This window comes from Protopterus annectens, chromosome 4.part1, assembly GCF_019279795.1.
Source record: "Protopterus annectens isolate FY-2018-M chromosome 4.part1, PAN1.0, whole genome shotgun sequence".
Classification (NCBI taxonomy): domain Eukaryota; kingdom Metazoa; phylum Chordata; order Ceratodontiformes; family Protopteridae; genus Protopterus; species Protopterus annectens.
Genome location: NC_056734.1, coordinates 138,338,986 through 138,359,768, shown reverse-complemented (window position 1 = coordinate 138,359,768; position 20,783 = coordinate 138,338,986). Strand labels below are relative to the sequence as shown.

At 39.2% G+C, this 20,783-nt stretch overlaps 1 protein-coding gene across 3 annotated transcripts in view; it reads left to right on the top strand.

Annotated features, from left to right (window-relative positions):
• PIK3CB (phosphatidylinositol-4,5-bisphosphate 3-kinase catalytic subunit beta) overlaps nucleotides 1–20,783 on the top strand; it is a gene marked incomplete at its 3' end in the record, with an annotated part of 1,563,003 nt that overhangs the window by 340,514 nt on the left and 1,201,706 nt on the right. For all 3 annotated transcript variants that reach the window (XM_044070037.1, XM_044070038.1, XM_044070035.1), the window contains 1 exon segment: nucleotides 10,615–10,792. In XM_044070037.1, the coding sequence (XP_043925972.1) occupies nucleotides 10,649–10,792 (144 nt within the window).

Here is a 20,783-nt window from a genome sequence, read left to right as displayed (position 1 = left end):
AGTGGTCGACTCCAATTTTTTCATAGCCGTTACCTTGGAGTCCAGCATGGTTCAAGTTGTTTCCGGCATCTATCTCCGGGGCTGTTTCTTTGGATCGGGGAGTGGCCACGATTCCGAGGCAGTCTATCTCAATTCTGGGCTCCCTTCCCTCTTTGGAGGGGGCCAGCCTTCAAGGCAATAGAGAGGGCCTTGTCTCTTACAGTAACTCAGTCGGCCCCTTCCACCTTGGAGCAGATATTTTCCTCATGACAGTTATTTGACCTGTCTCTCCACTGGAGCAGCAAGTACCAAAACCTTAGGAATCTCAGATATAGATTGTCCCCCTGAGAAGGTTCATCATGAGAAGTGCAAGAGGAAACACTTAAATTCCTCTCAGGAATCAATCACGGAATACACTGATTCTGATGATGAGGAAGGGCCCCCAAAGTCACCCTTGAAGATGTCTCCATTGGAGACATCCAGGAAATTTTGAATCAGAGGGGTGATTGGAAGTCCTAAAACCCGTCCTCCTTTCTGTACTTTCCCATGTAGCTCATGGGTGACTCTGCCTGTGGATGAACTCATTTGATTTCTCAGCAGGTGTGGAAGGCTCCAGACACTATTGAACCCACCCCCAAGAGACCAGACAAAATTTTTATCTGCACCTGAGGATAAACAATTCTGGGTTAAATGTTTAGTGTTAGATGCCAAGGTTGTAGTGGCTGCCATGAAAAAGGAACTTGCTGAAGTGAGTTAATCCATCCACCCACCCAGCAGACAGCCTCGGGTGATGGATTGATTTGGGAAGCGGGTTTACACTTCATTGATTTCACTTTAAGGTCTTTGAATTCTCTGGCACATTTCACCAGACTTCAAAGGAATCTGATCAAGCTGTTACTGAGGGGAATCCAAGAGAAGGCTGTTTCCCAGTTGACTACCTTGGAGTCTGTGTCAAACTCATCCATGAGGCTTATTACGCATGCAGCCAAAGGGACCACCAGAGTGGCAGATTTAGGTGTAGCCATAAAGAGAGACACCTAGATGCACCTATTATGTGACTTTCTGGAACCATTTAAGTCTTCATTCTTCAATGCACCTTTTGACAGATCGTCTCTGTTTGGCCCAAAAGTTATAGAGACATTATTCAGGTGTGAGAGGAATGGTAAGACTCTTTCTGCTGACCTATCCCCCCAAAGATCCTTGTCTAGGAATCAGAGTGGTGAAAAGATGTGATTCAGAAAGTCCCAAGGGCCTTTCCAAGACGCACATGGAGGCACCCCCCCCCCGGGACAAAGGGGGGAACTACAGTGGAAGACACCATCCATGCGGCAGAGGTGGGCCGCAGAACCAAGGCTTCAGAGACTTCTTCCCAGGTAAGTCCTTTCTGCGTTCCTGAAATAAGTCCCAATTGTCTTCCTCTGGAGGCAGTCAGGGGATGCTTATCCTTGCACCTAAATGCCTGGCTAAATATAACAACAGATTCTTGGGTGCAGCAGATTATAATCAGAGGTTATTCCACACCCTTTTCCCATCTTTACCCCATATGCAAAAAAAAAGTGTTCCACCCAGTCAGTGGAAAACCAACAGTTATAGAAATTCAAAAATTTCTAGACAAGAGTCATTCAGGAAGTCCCACCAGTCCAGAGAATATCCAGAATTTGCTCAAGATTCTTTTTAGTACCAAAAGACCATGGACTGGAGACCAATTTTGGATGTGTGTGTTGAAAAAAATCAGCTTGGCAAATGAAATTCTGGATGGTCGTGGTACATCCATAGCTGGATGTGCTTGATCTGTGCATTACCACATAAAAATGAATAAATGCTCCAGAAAGTTCCTCCACTTCTGGCTGGGAGCCAATCATTGCAGAAAGGATGTAGCTTGGTGGATTCACTCCAAAGAAATTCTCCTGGGCCATTCCTTCATTCTTACAAAACCCAAGGCCATAGTAACCATGGACACCTCCCAGACGATGGTGGTGGGGGGGGCATTTTCTGGGCAAGACTGTCCACGGCACTTGGTCCCCCTTAGAGGCCAACTTGCATATCAGTGTTCTGGAGCTGAGTGGTGCTTTTAGCATTGCCAGCCTTTCAAACTGCTGTTCCTGTAGGAACAGTCGCGATTCAAAGAGAGAATATATCAGTACTTCAGTACATCAACAAACAGGGAGGAACCAAATCTCTTCCAACTGCTTTCTGATATCAGTGCATATTCTGGGGAGTGCCAGTGTGATAGCAGACAAATTGACCAGATGTATCCTTCAGCCTCATGAGTGGTCTGTCAGTCCTGAAGTGTCTGAAAAAAAATTCCCATCAGTGGGGCCAGCCTTGCTGCGACTTGTTCTCCTCTCCCCTAAACAACAAGTGCAGCAACTACTACTTTTACCCGATTCCCCCTCCAGGGAAGTCACCAGGAGATGCTCTTCGCCACACTTGGCCCTCCAGGACTCCTGTATGCCTTTCTCCCAGTATCTCAAATTCCAAAGTTTTTACAGAAAACATTCAGGCTGAAGAGCAGAGGAATCCTCATTGCTCCATTTTAGCCTCAACAGATATGGTTCCCCTTTCTTTGGCCTTATCTAATTCAATGACCATGGACTCTGGACCCAGCTCCAGACATTCCATCCATTTGGGCTAGTTCACCTAGATATTGTGATCCTCAGGCTGTGACAGCACGGTTCCTTCAGTTCCACTAGTATCTTAACCTTTCTTCCCCAGTACGCCAAATTCTCCTAGCTTCTCATAAACCTTTCACCAGGAAACTATATAATAGTAAGTGGAAGGAATTTACCGTCTCAGCTTGTGACAGGGGATATCAACACCTTTTCCATGTCTGTTAATAATATTTTAGAGTTCTTAGCCTGTCTTTTCAATGCAGGAGCTTCCCCTTCTACCATCTGAATACAGCTAGCAGCTGTTTCAAATTTCCATGATGATTTGGAAGAACATTCCTTGGCTTCTCATAGACTTTATAAGTCATTTTTGAAAAGAACACTGTGGCTGGAACTGATCCTACTCTACCTTGGGAGCTAAACCTAGTGTTGCAAACCATCGTGCGTTCTCCCTTTGAACCATCTGTAGACTGTGATCTAAAATACTTGTCAGGGGAAAACATTATTTTTGGTGGCAATAAGATTTGCTAGAAGAATTTCAGAAATTCCGGACTTATCATGTAAACCTCCTTATCTGATTTTTCACAAAGATAGAATATCTTTAAGAACAAATCACACCATTCTACCTAAAGTATTGTCAGAGTCTAATATCAGACTATTAATTTACCAGCATTCTTTCCCAACTTTTGAAAAAAATGTGTCTACTGTTTGCATTTGTTAGATGTTCACAGACAGCTATGCTTTTGTCTTCACAGGACAAAAGAGATGAACAATTTGACTAACTATTTGTTTCCTTTTCAAGTGCAAGGTTTGATTGGCCAGTCAGCAAGGTGACTTGGTCAGATGGCTCAAGGATTGTATTTTCTTTATCTATGACAAAAAGAAAATTCATTTGCCTAGGCCTGTTGAGGCACGTTCTACAAGATCTGTAGCCACTACAGCAATTTTCCAATCTATAGCTTCAATGGATGATGTATTGCAGCAGCTACTTGGGCTTCTCCTTACCTTTAACCTTTATTGCTCATTACAAATTGGATTTGGTCTCTAGGGGGGGGAAGAGCATCCTTTGGTTCAGTGGTACTCAGAAATACCCATCCTTGTGTCCTCCCAAGGTTTAAGGTAGCTGGGGACTCTGCCGCGTATATCAAGGATAAAATGAAAATTGACAGTATCAGGTAAAGAAGTTATGTACTTACCATAATGTTCCATGTATGTTGTCCATTTTTATTTATCCACGGCTCCACTCCTTCCATCCCCCGGCCATTGAAGACTCTTGGTGGAATGGATAATGTATTTATGTCTTACGATAATCTTTAAGGCATAGCGCATATGGCTTCCATTCAGGCTTTATCTGTCACTGTATTTAATCTGCAAACTTGAGGTAATTGGGAGAGAGGGATTATGGGTAGAGGTAAAGCTTGAGAGTTTTTTGGTCAGCGCGAGCTGTAGTAACGGCCGAGTCTGTTCCGATATCAGAATCGAACCCATATGTCAAGGATAAATGAAAGTGGAAAACACAGATGGAACATTATGGTAAGTGTATAACTTTTTTAATAGTGTTTTAAAAGCAGGGGAAGCACCAACATCCTGGAAGAAAGCTGTGGTGGCTGTAATATCTAAAGATGGTAAAGACCTTTCAGACATAGCTTCATATTAGACCTACTTCAATTTTAAACCATGATTATAAAGTGCTTGTCTGTAATAGCTAAAAGAATGGTAATGTTGCCAAAATTGATATGGATCAGTATGTTTTTTGGAAGTGTGGCAACATTTGACAGCGTTAATAGAACAGTGATCCAGATAGAAGCAGAATGTAAGAAAATATTGCTGTTTTGGGGATCTTGATGCAGAGAAAGTACTGGACAGAGTAAGCTGGAATTTTATGAGTAGGGTATTGAAAACATTTGCATTCCTGATACAATAATAAGGTTAATTAGGAGGATATATGTGGGATCATAGGCAAAAATTAATTGGGGCGAGGGGTTCCTCACTGATAAGTTGTTCCTGAATAGAGAAACCAGGCGGGGGTATCCTCTTTCCCCTTTGTTATTTGTGTTATATTTTAGACCTATTGGTAAAGAAAATAAGGGACTCAGTAACCCAAGGATATAATTGCTATGGTAATCAAGAAAAGTTAGCTTGATTTACAGATGTTATTTTGTACCTGATAAAAACAGAAAAAGGTATCTCAGTGTTGTGGAACATTTTAAAATTAGTGAAGATAAAATAAAGGCTATAGCCGTAAACTATGCATCAACAAATTAATTGGTTCAGAAATGCCAATATTTTTGAGGACACAATAAAATGAATTATTTAGGAGTATGGGTTAAGAAGGGTGTAGTTATGGCAGCTAAAGATCTGTGGGAAGAGACTGAAGAAAATATAATACAAAAACTGAGAAACTAGAAGGTATTTTTATGGATAGCAGGATGCAAGCAGTGAAACTGTTTGTCCCTTTAGTTTTAAGTTGTGGACTTAAGAGTTGAAGGATTTTATCTCTTAGGGGAAGAGGACAAAGGTCAAATGGGATAACTTGATCCTTCCAATAGAAGAAGGTAATTTAGGATTACTTGGTTTGAAGGGATATTTTAGAGCTACACAGTTAAGAAATATATGCAACACAAACAGAAGGTTCTAATTCAAAATGGAAAAAGATGATGAAGCAGAGGGGATATCAAGAAATAAGGAGAGAGTGGGATTTGGCTGCAGGTCATTAAGGAGAATAACAACAGACATGCAGAATATTATATTCATGAAGTAGCAGAAAGTATTCTAAGAACTAAACCAACATGAGAATATAGGCTTTCATGATAAGGATGACTGCAATGAGGAGTACAGAGAATAGGCAGTAGGGACTGGAATTTACTGACAAAGTAACCAAAGTACTGAGCGCAAAAAACTAGAGAGGGTCACGGTAACAGAATGGGAAGAGGCCAAGAAGACATCTGGAAATCAAGCTGGAGACTACCTTCCCTGTCTGGGATTGATGTCAGAGAATAGGAAAAATGAAAGGGATAGAGGAATTTAAGTGAAATTCATGTTCTGTTAAACTTTTTAGTTAAATCTAGAATGAAGGCTGCTGTTAAAAATGGGCAATTAGTAGGACATATAAAATATTGTACTATAACTATAGGAATCAATCAGAGGAGACTAGAAAAGACCTGGCAGAGAGAATAGAGTAATTCACAAGGAAACGATGAGAGGGACATATGTATGGCTCCCAAATACAGTAGAGAGTCGATTATCTGAACTAATTGGGACCTAGGGTAGTTTGGATGATCAAACGTTTCGGATAATGAAACATATAATTGAAGTGAATAAAAAACTTTTAAGATCTTGTTTTTTTCTGCATGCAGAAATGCACTTGTCAACCATTCAGCAATTCCAATGGACAATAAAAAATATTTTTCGCACACAAGCTGGCTACGAGTGCAAAAAAAGTGCTCAAGCCAATATGTATAATGTTTACATATTCAAACTTTATGATTTTTTTCCTACCTGAAAACTTTGGAAGGCTGGTTTGGATAACTGACATTTCGGATAATTGATGTTTGGATAATCAACTCTCTCCTGTACTCAACGAAGTATAGAAGATTTAAAAGTTTTGCTTAGAAGTGTTTGCATACGTATTTGTATACCCCAGTCAGACTATGCAAAGCTGTTGTCCTCCGGTAGATGCAAATGTTAATGGGATGGGGAAGAAAAAGGTAATTGAGAAACATAAGTTTTAAGAGGTAATAATAAGTTGGCAGACTTGAAAAATTCCCTACAGACTACTCTAAAAAAATATTGGGTTGGTGAGCAAATGGAAGTGTTTTTTAGTGCTAGGATACAGGATCTGAACTGCCTACAATATAGTAAGGCATTGTTAAGTTAATTCTGGTGGCTGCCAAAAAAGCAATTACTAGAAAATGGAAATCAGTCTAAACCAGTTGTATTTGAAGTATTGAATATTGAAGTAGAGATAAAATAACTGAAAGTGGGATCTTTAGAAAAGTGTAGGAGCAAATTACATACAAAAAAGGAGATTGTGGGAATAATACATTCATAATAATGTTTTGGAGAAGGAGTGAGTTTTAAGGGAAGAAGAAGATTGAGCAATTTATGTAATGTTGGATTGATGATAATTATACAAAAGAATATATGTGATGTATAATGTTTAACTGGGAACATTAATGTTTTTTCTTTTATGTAAATGTATGCTTGCATATGTCTTAAATGATAATTCAGTAAAAATATTATTAAAAAAATACCAGTTATTGCACTTGAAACCTGTCAAGGTGGCCTTTTCTACACAACTAACCAGCATCTTTAATTTTAAAGTTGCATAGTTGTCAAATGTTTATCTTAGAATTATCCCCCAGAGATCTTCTCCTTCTCCATAATATTAATTGACCTGAGTAGTGTTTTCCCCTGTCTGTCTTGTATAGAGTCTACATACACTACCACATTTTTTTGTGTTTGTTTCTGGTGGGTCATGAGCATGTAATGCAATTGTTCTGATGTGGTGGCATACAGCTTTGGGTTGTCTTTATAGGGCCTGTGACCTGCTGTCTCTGTTTGGGACTTGGTACAGGCACATCCTTTGAAGCTAGCAAGCTTACAGTAATCATTTAGGAACTCCAACTTCCCAGTGTTTTGAAGCAAATCTCTTAATATTTTTCTCTCTAAACTCCGACAGTCTGTGTGATAAGTAAGAAAAAGTGTGAGTCAAGATAGTTTAACTCGACACTAGAAGTTCAAGTATAGTGCACTTAAATATATTTCTGTTCCTTCTGTTTGTGCATGACATACTATGTTAAAAAAATTTGCAACAGAATGGGTGTATTGGTTATGTAGAGTACTGCTCTTTCCTCTCATAGAGATACTAGAGGTAAAGTGAGAGCTATCCTAATATATGACATTTGAGGCATATATTAATAAGTACTTGGTTTTCATCTCCACTACCTTGGCCATATTTACCTACAGATGCAAGCTGACTTGTAAGTTTGGTACTCAGATTAACATCTCAACCTTTACTTCCATCACCTAATACACTCGTATTTGCTTTTATTTTAACCTCACCAGCACAGAATGTGTTATGACCAGTCCCAGAAATAGATATACCCAATCTAGTACTTTACTTCTGTTTTGATGCTCCCATGTCTACATAATGATTCATAGGTTCTAAAATCATTGCCATGCACCTGTCATATCATTTGCAGAAACAAGTGTGTTTATCTGATGGTTTCGGTATATTTATGAAAGTTTCCAGCCTTCTGCAAGTAAAATTTATGGTTTGTCAGTCCTTTACCTCTCATCCTATTTACTTCTTTGTAGTGTAGTAGAATGTGCTGCCTGTCAGTAAATTAAAATGAAACTTGGTCTCATTTTAATGAGGGGAACTTGTTGAAAATTGAATCTCTTATTTTTTGACTGAATACTTGAGGGTAATTAAGTCAGTATTTTTCTTTGTGGTACCATTGTACAATGCATCATTAAATTGCTGTGTTATCCTGTCCTGTGCATGTTTGTGTGGTGGCATGTAACAGCATTACCTCATGATAGCACATAGACTCAAAACCCCAGAAGAGGTTACCAATGAGTCTGGATCCCATGGGTATTTGATGGGAGTCCTTGTTCCCAAAGAATTTATCTAGTTGTCTACTTAAATAATGACAAGTTGCATGCAGTTCTTAGAGCAACCGCAGTTTGTTCCATACTGTGGTTACTCTTGTATGAAAAGCTACTGCTCTGTTTCTGTCACCTCATTAAAATTGTTTCCCCTTATTGTAAGGTAGTAAGACATTGCAGACCATGAGTAGCAGTTGCAATGGAGTCATTGAAACATGTTTATGCAGGAATCAGATTGCCTGTACATAATCTGGAATTAACAGTGTAATTGGAGACATGTAAGCCTTCTAGAGTAAGACAGAAAGAGTAAGCTTGGGCCAATAGCATTGGTGTGTTACAATTCTCAAAAGCTGCTGTTTTAGGAAAGGTTGTCTTTCTATACACTGATGCATTGATCTTGGATCTGACTGCCTATGTTTAGATTGTGTGCTGGCAACTGCATAGTGGTGTGGAATGCATTGTACCCCACAGAAACAAAATATGGTTTCTTTTATTTTAAAAAAACAGCCTACTCTTATGAAGGCTGTTTTGCCTTGATATGTTTCATCAAATTAAGATTTGAATCTCACTTTGAAACAGCCTGTAACCTTGAACTAATTGTTAACATACTTTATGGTGTGAGGCAAAAATGGTGCAGTGTTTTCCAGCAGAAGTTTGGCGTTTCTGTCAGGTCAGTTCAACAAACTAAGGTGTTTACTTGTCTAATTAGTGAGTTTCATTATAGCACTAGTAGCACTGAAAGATACTAATCACCTTTGTTTCTGGTTGGCAAGAAAGAAGATAAAGCCTGTTATACTTGAGATGACCAGATAGACCTCATTTGTGATCCCCAACTTTAACTACATTGCTATACCTGAGTCTTAGTCGAAAGCAGATCAGCTCATTTATACCTGAGAAAGGATGAGGGTGCATGTGCTAGCATCTATAGAGTTGCAGGTTTTCTAGCATCCTCTGTAAAAAAAAAAAAAATAAATAAATAATAATAAAACGTATATCCTGAACACCAGTATGTGTAATTACTTTGCCTAACTACTTTCCCATTAACAGATCTTATTTGACCATTGTGTGGAAGTAGAGTCCTCCTTACAGTCCTAAACTTAAGCACTGGCCATACTACTGTATCCAGGTTCTATATGGTCACCTTTGACTTTGCCTGCATCCACTACTGGTGGTAAAAACAAGCAGCTAGGGTAATTTTTATCATTTGCCATGAATAACTGTATCTTACAACATCTTGATAGCAGTACTGTAGCTGCTTCGTTTAGGGACAGTACTCTTTGCATCTGATGGCCAGAGACATTGTTTTTCAAAAGTGTGGTTGGGTGGGAGCATTATCACCACCTGGGAATTTTTTTCCTATTCCAGCATGAATTTAGTTAAATAGATGGCATTTCTTATTGTGAAGCTTTCCATATATACCCTATAGTACATATGTGCATGCTAATGTTATAAAATAAGTAAATTACGCTATTAAAAGATGTCTAACTGGTTTTAGTTTTTATTGCAAGGTGTTTGTATATCTATTAATATGGATCAGAAAAGTAGCTGCAAGGCTCACATAGTGCACCTCTGGTACTGTTATTCAAAAGAGTAAAAAAAGAAAAGCTCTTCCAAAATATCTCTTGAGGGGTCTTTCATTCCCCGAAAAGCAATAAAATGTTAGCTATCCCATTAACATGAAATGTTTTTGTTTACTGCTTGTTTGAATGTTTTTAAACTGTTGACGAGCTAACATATGTTACTTATACTATACATTTTGCAAACATCATTCCCTGTGTTACACAACTGTTTCTGAACTGCTTTTCATCAGAATTAATGCATTTTACCCCACGCTTTGCCATTCATCATTGTTTCTTCTCAATGTCCTTATATTAACAGGAAGGAAGTGTAGTATACCACAGTATGACAATATCTTGTTACAAGGAGATGATTCAGTTACCTTTCCCCCCACCTTCTTAAGCTAGGCATGCAGGGATGGTAGCCCCTTACATTCAGATGTCTATAACTGTACTCCCACAAGTACTGTCACTGTCTGGATTTAGGAGCCTTGGCTCCAGCATGTGTTCTAGTGTAGTAGTAAAACCTACATCACAGCTGCCTGATGTCAGTTAATCACCCTGGCTTGCTCACTGGCTGATGGGGGAGCTTAACTTATGAGACAAAAAAAAAAACTGTACCCGCACCAGGCAGTGGCTTATAATAAGAGTGGTTGAACTTTGATCTTTTTGGCCCAAGGTGTATTTTGAGCTTCACTGAAAACATAAATATCTGTGTTCTCTCACATTACTGTTTATTCTTTATATAGTTAGCAATTTAAGTTTCAAGTCAGCATGTGTGTTAGTTGGGCAGCAGACTCACCAGACTTGCTTGTTTGTAGTTGTTTATGAACATTTATCTTTTTTTCTCATTCCAGGATCATGCGACTGTCCTAGTGCTGACATCTAGAAATGTCACCAGTTCCAATGTTCAATCTATGGGAGGTGGATTCATCTGTTGTAGCTGAAGCAATATGGTTTGACTTCATGCTTCCCAATGGGATCTTCATCCAGATGGAGGTGTTTCGTGAGAACACCATTTCAGAAATCAAGATGGTAAATGTTAATGAAATCTGATTCCATCGTGTGTGTGGCTAGAGTTATAGATCTGAGATTACAAGTTACAGTCTTAGTAAGCTGAGATACCAGAGCCTGATTATTGCCTTTACTTGGAATTTAGCAGCTGGCTGTAAGCCCCTAAACTGACCCCTCTCATTTATGTATAGAGCGTACTTTAAAGTCTCATGTAATTTAGGACATATTGTAGAATGTATCAGCATTGTGCAGTGTTTGACTTAGATTTTGTGTTTTGCCATCTCTGATCTTAAAAGCACTTATGCTATCTATATTACCTGTTGAATAGCATGTCATTTCAGAGAAGAGCACTAATAGTGGTAGCTTCTAAATGAGGAAAAAGTTCAGAACCTGAAAGATTCCAAACGCACCCAGTGTGTCCATTTTTACTCTCCACTGATTCTTCTGTCTGTCTTGTATTATTTCCCACTGCTATTAAGGGATCCCCTTTGTCAGAAACACTGATTCCAGATTTTTTCTATTTCTACCTTACCATTTCACAATTTTCTTTCCTTGACTTACCTTTTTTCAAGCCCTTGTCAGGTATGCTTATTCACTGCATATTTTAATGCCTAGTTAATGTGAATAGAGTTGTTTAGAAAATGTTACAGGCAAAAAGGACAGACTATCTCTAAGAGCAGTACCTTCCGCAATCTTTCCTTTATTCCTACTGCTGTGACACATTTTTAGTGTATTGCCACTGTGTGACAAGTAGACAATGTAGTAAATAAGCTCCAGATCCAGCCACCAAATGATCCTGCTCCTGGAGTGATGGTCACCAGTGCCCAGTGCAAAGGCGCAAGTATAACTTAACCCATGAAGTCTGCTTTGTGAGTCTGAATTAGTATGCAAATAGTTTAAACAGAAGGCGTAGCTTAAGTAGGTTATCTAGTGCAGTGCACATAGTTTAAACAGAAGGCGTAGCTTAAGTAGGTTATCTAGTGCAGTGCACAATTTGTGGCCTCATTGCTTGAGTTTATAAAGTCAGAGCACACTCTAGAACTATGTATGATATTTTAATGTGCTCCATTGTATAGCTTTTTATATGATATTCACTTAAAACAAGATGATAACATGCTATATATGTACTACAGCGGATGTTCAGCATTCCCACTACTTCAGTGGCATTTTCGATTATCTGCCAAGGTAACTCAGTACTGGCCAGCTTTCAAAAGCTCAGACTCCCTTCCCTTTCTGTCCCTATGAAAGCTGATTGGCCAAGTATATCTTGAGAGGGAAGCCTGCAGCTATTACAGGAAGTGTGTGTTCAGTCTTTTTCTACCATCCAAAGAATAGTCTTCTGACTTCACAGAATCCATTGCTGATTTTTCCGACTTGCTGCTCTTGTAATCCCATTTGGGTTACCTTGCCTGTCATTTTATTCTCAGATTTATTCTTTCTGTTTTAATTTGTTTAAAATGTATTTATTTTAGTATTTTGTTTCTGTCAGTGTCTTCAGTAATTCCTGTGTGGAATTTCTGCTTGTTTGCTGGAAAATCCAAGTTCTGCAATATTTTCCTGTTAAAAGATGAAAATAAAGCATAGTATAAACAGAAAAGCAGTTTAATGTGGTTAGATATGTGTGGAGCTCAGCAGTGTCAGTGGTGCAACAGAGGAAACACACTTGACTTTGGTCCAACACAAGATCATTCGATTGCTGACTCTGCAGTGCAGTTACGGGGGAAATGCTGCACTCCTGACTGTACCATCCTTCTGATGAAGTGTTAAACACAGGTCCCATCTGCATGAGTTGGTGATAGCTCAGGTGGATGTAAAAGATCCTAAGTCACCTATCAAAAAGAGTAGAGGAAGTTCCCTGATGCCGTGGTCAAATTTCCCCTATTAGTATAAATACCACCTTGCGTCTCCCTGAAAATAGGCTACTAGCCTAGCGGGGCTAACCCGGTCAACAAATGATAGATAAAATAAAATAAATCAGTATTTCTCTCAGAAGTGCAGTGTGTGTATGTGCTTTTAGACACTAGGAGCTGTCTTGGGCTTATCAGGCCTGTGTTTACTGTTTGTACTCTGCATTATTTTAATCTTTTGACAGGAAATTATTGCAAGATTTGGATTTTTCAGCATTTATACATTATTTACTATATTTATGGCTGTGTTCTGTGTGATTTTAATATTGGCTTTTGATTTTACCTTGAAAGGATCCGTTGGAATGTACTGTGGAGATCTTACTTTTTCTGACAAGAAAATATAGTTTAAATTGCCATTAAATGTTATTTTATGGCAGTTTAATGTGGATAAAAGTGTGTGGCATTAATTTTTAACACTGGTTTGACACATTGGTTGCTTTGTGGTTTGGACTTTGTGTACTGGAAATTCTTTAACTTCTGTCAGTTGTAATAAAATTCTGTAAACATTTCAAACTTTTTTGTGATAATCGGACAGTTTGGCTGAGTTTAGTTGTGAGGGAACATACTTATTACTAGAAATATTAAGTGCTTATTGTGATACATTATCTAGTACTGTCAACGTATTACTCTGGCTGCTGTTCTTTCCGCTGATGTGATGGATCCTAACTCTGGTACTCCCCGCCAATCAAATCTGGTTGCACCTAGAAAAAAATGTGCCTCTGCATATAGTTGGTAACCACTTAGCCTGCAAACCATTTACTTTTTATCCTGCCTCCCTCTAATGGGGCTTTCCCAGCCACTATGGAAAGGACTACATGAAAAACCTAGGTAAGCTAGAGTTTTCTTTGTGTGACACCTTAAACCTCCTGTAATAGAGGCCCATGGGATATATACAAATTATCCCTTAAGGACATCCTGTGCTTCAGCTATATGGCTCCTGAATATCCATGACTTTTCACTTTTTCTTACGTCTTTGTGAATACATTCAGGCTAATAAAGCCAAACCTCACTAGTTGTGGACATACATGTTTCGGCCTTCTTATGACCTCGTCAGCACAGCATAATGGACTGTTTGGCTATACTTCAGAAACACAGGTGTTTTAAACCCAACTGATGTCCATAATCACCAAGATGTCTGCAAAATATCCCAGCTAACATCAAACTCAGAGTAAAAAGGTCAGACAAACAAACCAATTAGTACTAACTACTAGACAAAACCTAGCCAAGCTAGGGTTTTCACTGTGTGATATCTTAAACCTCCTGTAATAGAGGCCCATGGGATATGGAAAGTGTTTAAACATATCCTCTGAGAGCTGTTCCAGTTTCTGGCACAGGTTTAGGGGAACCAAAGCTTTTAGGTACAGGAGTAGTCCAGGGCAAAAAAAAAAAAAAAAACCCTGCTAGCCATAATACTCTGTCTCCAGATATTTTATCCAGTAGTAAATTTCACAGGAAAAAGAAACCGAAGTTTCATCATACAGCTAATGATCAGATAATGGTAGTTTATAAGGCTGATGTGGCTTCCTTGGCTAACTGTTCTGCAGACAGCTAATTCTGGTGGTTTTCTTCCCATACATGACTCTAGTCCTAGTTTGGCTCAGCAACTTTCTGTTTTAGAGAATGAGGAGGAATCTGTTAATGGCAATGGTGATTTCCTAGTTGACAGAGTCCAGTCACTCTTATTCTTTGGAAGGTGAACCAGAACTTAAGTCCAAACAAGTGTGTTAAATTTTTCCAAAATGATTGCTAGATTTAGTGATATTTTTGCTTGAGTGTAGGCAGGGAATATGACACTAAAGATTCTGTCTTGGAAGATGTTTATAAAGCTTCTTGCAAGACACTAGTATCTATCCCAGCAATCTCTAAAATGGCTCAGAGAAAGTAAAGTGTTGGATTTGACAGGTCTAAATTTTTTATTTAAGTGCTTACCTAGCTGTGATCTCCCAAGCTTCCTGTTCAAATAAAAACTCCTTGACTTCATCTAATCCAGTCCCGTTGATAAAGAAATGGTTAGATCTTCAGGGCAACAGGATGTTTCTCTCTAGTAATCTAGCCTTTAGAATGTTAAATTATCAAGGCTACGTATGAACATTTAGTGTATAGTGTGCATTCAGTTTGGATGATTTTACTGCATGCTTACCTACAGAGCTAAAGTCTTATATGAATGAAATTGTTTCTAATTTGACTCAGGTTTCAAAACATGCTTTGAGAAATGGTGGTGAATGTGCAGATAATGTCTTTAGACATGCTGCTACTTCAGTTGAATTAAGACAATATGTTGGTTACATAATCCAAACTTTTCTGCTGATTTAAAAGCAAACTTTTGAATGTACCTTTAAGTATGAGCACATCCACTCATGCATGAATCGTGCCATCCCAAATAGAACCAAGATGCACTCCTCGAACAAAAAGGTAGCCAATCTGGTGGTCCCCTACCATAAACAGACTTTACAACAAAGGGAAGAAATTGTTGCAGAAGAGAGGAAAATCCCAGGATACAAAATACTCCCTTACCAGCCTCAGTAAGAAACTGAGATCCCTCATAAAATCCTCCAAAGCTAGTTACGAAAATAAAATTGCCAAAGATTCCAAAGACAACCACATGGCATTCTATAACTATGTCAAGAATCTAAATGGCAATGCTCAGATCTGCTCTGAGATACAACAGAATGGCATTAAATGTACTGATCCCAAGGATATTGCCAATATCCTGGCAGATCAATTCAGTGCCAACTTCACCCCCTAAACGGCCCATCTCAATACCGGAAGATTGCCAAATTCCAGTAATAACGGCCACACAGGTAAAAAATGCACTCTCCAAAGCTAAGAATACAGCATCCATGGGACCAGATGACATCCCGGGCTGTGTACTACATGAACTACAGAATGAACTGGCCCCTCACCTAAGTGTCATGTTTAATCATAGCCTCACCTCTGACTTCATGCCCACTGAGTGGCGCACAGCTACAGTTATCCCACTCCACAAGGGGGGCTCCACCTTGGATCCCGGGAACTACCGCCCCATCAGTCTGATGAACCTGATCTGCAAGGCCATGGAATGTATTATCATGGAACTTATAAACAAAGACATTGGCAACCTTCAAACACTGGACCCCACCCAGTTTGTGTTCGTGAAGGGCTGATCTTGTCTCCTGAACCTTATTGACTTATTCAAATCAGTCTCCAGAGCCATGGACGAGGGTAAGGCAGTCCACACAGCCTATCTGGACCTCACCAAGGCCTTTGACACCATCCCCCAATCTGGAATCATAGATAGACTTACTAAGCTGGGCATTAAACTCTACGTCACTCAATAGGTTGCCAACTGGCTTACTGACAGAACCCACACTGTAAAAGTAGCTTACTCCAAATCCAGCTCCAGACAAGTGGAGTACCTCAGGGTTCAGTCCTGGGACCGCTTTTGTTTGGCATCTACTTCTCTGAAGTACAGGCCAACACTAAGGGACTCTGGCTAACAAAGTTCACAGCTGACTGCAAACTGGGAGCCATTATTGAATCCCCAAATGATGTGGATACTCTACAAACGGGCCTTACAGAAACAGATGCTTGGTGCCAGAGCCATGGGCTCAAGCTCAATGGCAAGAAATGCATAGTTATCCCCTTTGGGGAAAAAACATGTACCCGTGAATTACCACATAGGTGGCAGTACACTAAACATGGAAAGTGTGATAAGAGACTTAGGGAAACAGGTGGACAGTGGTCTCACTTTCGATAACCACATCGCCACAACAGTCAGGAAATCCTTCTATGTGGCACACCTCATCACTAAGGCCTTTTCATCCAGAAAAAAGGAGGTCATTGTCCCACTGTACTCATACCTCATTTGACCCATTATAGAATACAACGCCTCGTTTGATATGTACCTGTCAAGATATCTGCAACAACTGGAAAGGCCGCAGAAATACCTCACTAAAACAATCACAGGCCTAAAGCAGATGCCCTATGCTAACCACCTTAAAAAACTCTAGCTATACTCTGTCTGATATCATCTACTCAGAGGTGATCTCTGCTTAACATACAAGGCCATGTCAAACCCTGAGCTGTTGGACATGCTACACTTAAAGAAATCCCAATCCCTCAGAGCCACATGCTTCAGGGATCACAATAAACCAAACATGCTGGCAGGATAGGTTCCTGACCCAGAGACTCCCCAGACTCTGGAATAGACTGCCAATACATGTCAAGCAGAGTGCCTCTTTGGCCCTCTTCAAAAGGAACCTTGACGATTGGATGGGAGAAAGGAAATTCGCCCTGGGGAATCACGTCAGTCACCCTGCCAGACAAGGCTCCATGGAAGTAAATAGTGTGGGAAGAAATAGCCAGGGAATTGTTATGGCTAGCCTTGTATAGGCCCTAGGGCTGATAGCTTAGTACCACCCTATGAACCTATAAGTTCTCGGTGTTTGAGCCACCTGTTACATCAGATTCTCAAACAGGTTGGTGATGGAGGCAAATTAATGAAAGGTGTCTAGGATATTTCATGTACCCAGATTCTCCCCAAACAAGGCATATTCCTTCAAGGGTCAGAACAAACAAAATTCCTAGCCAAACAAAATTTGGAGATCCAAAAGGAAATTGCAGGAGGATAATTCTTCAAAACCAAGCAAGAGGGATTCCTTTCCAAGAAAGAATAAACACCCTGCAAAGGAATGATTATACCAAGTCATTGAGCACCCCTACTCCCATCCAGCCTTCCTTCCTTCCTTCCCCCAGTCTCTCTGTCAACCCTGCAGCCTGATTGCAAGTAGTCTCAGACAAATGGTTTCTGTGAAAGATTCAGAGAGGATACATTTGGCAGTGGATAGATAATCTTCCTCCTTTCAGACCAGACAGAGCTGTTTCCTTCAGTGCTCCATCATATGGTACAAGCAGTGGTCATAGAACCAGTATCTGTGATGCACAAAGGCAAATGATTTTACTCCATAATATTTTTGTACCAAAAAAGGTGCACTCCCAGAGACTCATCCATGATTTATCCATTCTAAAACCTTTGTAAAAATGCTCCCCTTACAGTCGGTCCTAGCATTGCTCCCAGGCCACTGTTTCATGGTGACTGTAGATCTCAAGGATGGTTATGATTATATAACTGTTGCTGCCAGTTCCAGGAAATTTTTAAGATTTGATGTATTGGGCTTACATTATTATTTATTTGCTTTACCATTTGGGCTATCCTCTGTACCTCAAGTGTTTACAAAGTGTCTGGGTCCAGTGGTTGCCTATTGCAGAATCCTAGGCATCTGCATTTTTCGTTATTTAGACAAATTGCTGATTTATGCAGATTATGTTTACAGGTGATTGAAGTCCTTGGACAAAGTTGCATCTGTCCTTCCCCACAATGGTTTCAGACTGAAACTTCAAAAAAGTCCTTCATCACATCCTCTCAATGAATTGTTTTCCTGTAGCTTTTGATAGAGATAGTAAAAACTATGTCCTTCCTGGCAGAAGACAAAGTTCTGACTTATAAGGTCATTTTCCTGGATTTCTGTCCTCTAGATGCGTAATCAAGAAGAGAGTTCTTCAAAATTCTAGGCCTCATTGCATCAATGAGACAGTGAGGAATTTGAACATCTGCTGTTATAGGTAAGTAGGACTTCTGCAGCTGTACTTTTTTTTTGCAGAGACCAAAACTTCACATAGCTTTAATAGTGAATGGCTGTCTTTGTGTATTGGTCCTTCAAATAGCTTTATCCACTCTCTTCAAGCTCATCTGTTGACTGTTTTTGTGATCTGATTTATTCATTTTTTCTGTGGATGTCACTACCTGTTAGTGGACATACATGTGTCGGTGTAGGTGAATTGTTTAATGTCTTTTTGCCCCTTAATAGCTTATTTCATAGTTGTCAGTCCATTTTCTGGGGTTTGCTCATGTTCTTCACTGAGGTACTAATGTTATAGGAACTGGTTTTCTGTCAGTGATGCCTAATTTCAGCATGATTCATTTCATTCCTTGGTATTGATTCCTTAGCATCAACCTCCTTTTGATTTCTTTAATGCTCTATCTTTTGCCTGAGTGTAAAATCTGTTTTATTAACTTTGATTGGACAAGGCTGTTTATGTGTTTGTATACTCTGTACCATCTCAGCTGTTGGACTTTGCGTTATTATAATCCTTTATCTCAAGATTTAATTCTGTATTTTATTGTACTCTGCTTTTCTGATTTATTTTTCATATGTATTTGTACTGTAAGTCAGGATGGCCTCGAGTATGTGTCAAATGCAGACTGCTGCCACAGCCAGGTAAACTTCACACTGTACAAGTGGTGAGCAGTACTGCTAAGATTCTACCATTTGCACTCTCGGTGCAGTGTTATCTTACCAACTACAGCTGAATCGTGGCTTATACTGCTTTGCTGTTACACACACAGAGTGATTTCCAGGGGGTCAAAAATGCCTTTTCGGTGCTAATGCCCATTCCTGCTTCTGTGGTTCTATGCCGCCACTAATCACACCAGGTCTGCACTCCAGTATCAGTTACTAAGCTTTCTTAAAATAAGACAACCATGTTATTAATGTTGTAGTTGAGCAAAAGCAGTCTGAATGCAAGACGTAGTTCTGTACAATTGTGATATTCTTCAGTAGTCAGCTGCAGGTATTTATATCTGAATCATGAAATACTGTACTTAAAATTATGCAAAGCACATCGATGATTAAGCAAATAGAAAACATTTCCTCATACTGGTAAATTCAAGCAAAACTTACTGAACCAATAGCTACCTTCAGAAAAAATGTTAACTACACATACTTGAGTCTGTACTTGATACTGTCTGTAACACTGACTAAAACATTTAATTGGTTGTCTAAGAAAATGACCAGTTTTGCAGGCATGAATATGTTGCTTTTTTTTTTATTTTTTTACAAGTGTTCACTTTTCAGTCACTGCTTCCAGTTTTTATCCAAGTTCAACAGCACACACCAGAGAATTAACCGATGCACCATTCTTAGTAGAAAGGGAGGCATTACTTATTGATAATTCGGAAAGGTGTTCGGTTATAAATCAACATTTATATTCAGCTAAAACTGAATCTTTTGACAAGCTTCACCCCTTCTGCATTTAGTTCCACTGACTCTTAAACTTCCTCCTCAGCCCACTGCTAAATTTGTGCCCTAAGAATGTCTTTACCCAACTTTCTTTATTGTGATATTGCTTTGTTTACAGTAACAGCACTTTCATACAAATATTTCAAGCATGGGCATTAATGCCCTTCTAGTTTGCCAACCTGCCAAAACCCTTGTTCCCTTAAGTATCCAGGCTGTTCTTAAAAATATCTAAACTAGTACTTGCTTTAATGTAATTTGGTAGTCTGTTCCATGCATCAACTACTCTGTCAGAGAACCAATTAGTACACTTCTCATGTCTGTAGAATTGCCTACATAGGTTGTCTGATAATTCTCTAGTACTTTTTGTTAACCCCAAACATTCCCAGAGGTAGTTGTCAGTAAATGCCCTATATACCCGGATAAGATCTCCTCTTGAATATCTAAGAGACACTATACAAGTTGAGATAATTTAATCTTTCATAATAACTTAAATTTTCACATCCATGGATACCCTTGGTATATTTCCACTGTACTCTTTCCAGTTTACTCATGTTTGTTTTCTTATAGGGTTTCCATATTGTTATTCCATACTCAAGTTTGGGTCTGATGTAACTAACAAACAATTACTTCATTATTTTTGATTTCATAGACTTCATAAATCTTTTTATACAACTTATAGTTATATAACTATCATTAACTAATTGGTTGATATGATTAGAAAAATTCATAGCTGAATCTACCCATATATCCAGGTCCTTAACTGAGTCTACAGTTTCAATCACTGTGTGCTGTATTAAATATTCACCTTTCAATTTATGCCTACCAAATCTCATATGCTTAGTTTTTTATGTATTTATCAGCATATTATTCTCCTGTGCAAAAATGGTCAATTTAGTCAAGTTATTTTGCAGACATGCCTTATCCGTAACACATGTAATCAGTTTACCCAATTTCAGGTTTTCTGCATATAGACTGTAGAACACTTCAGATGAAAAAGGTAGGTCTGAAAGATACAATCTAAACAAGTAAGGGCCTAAGACAGAGCCC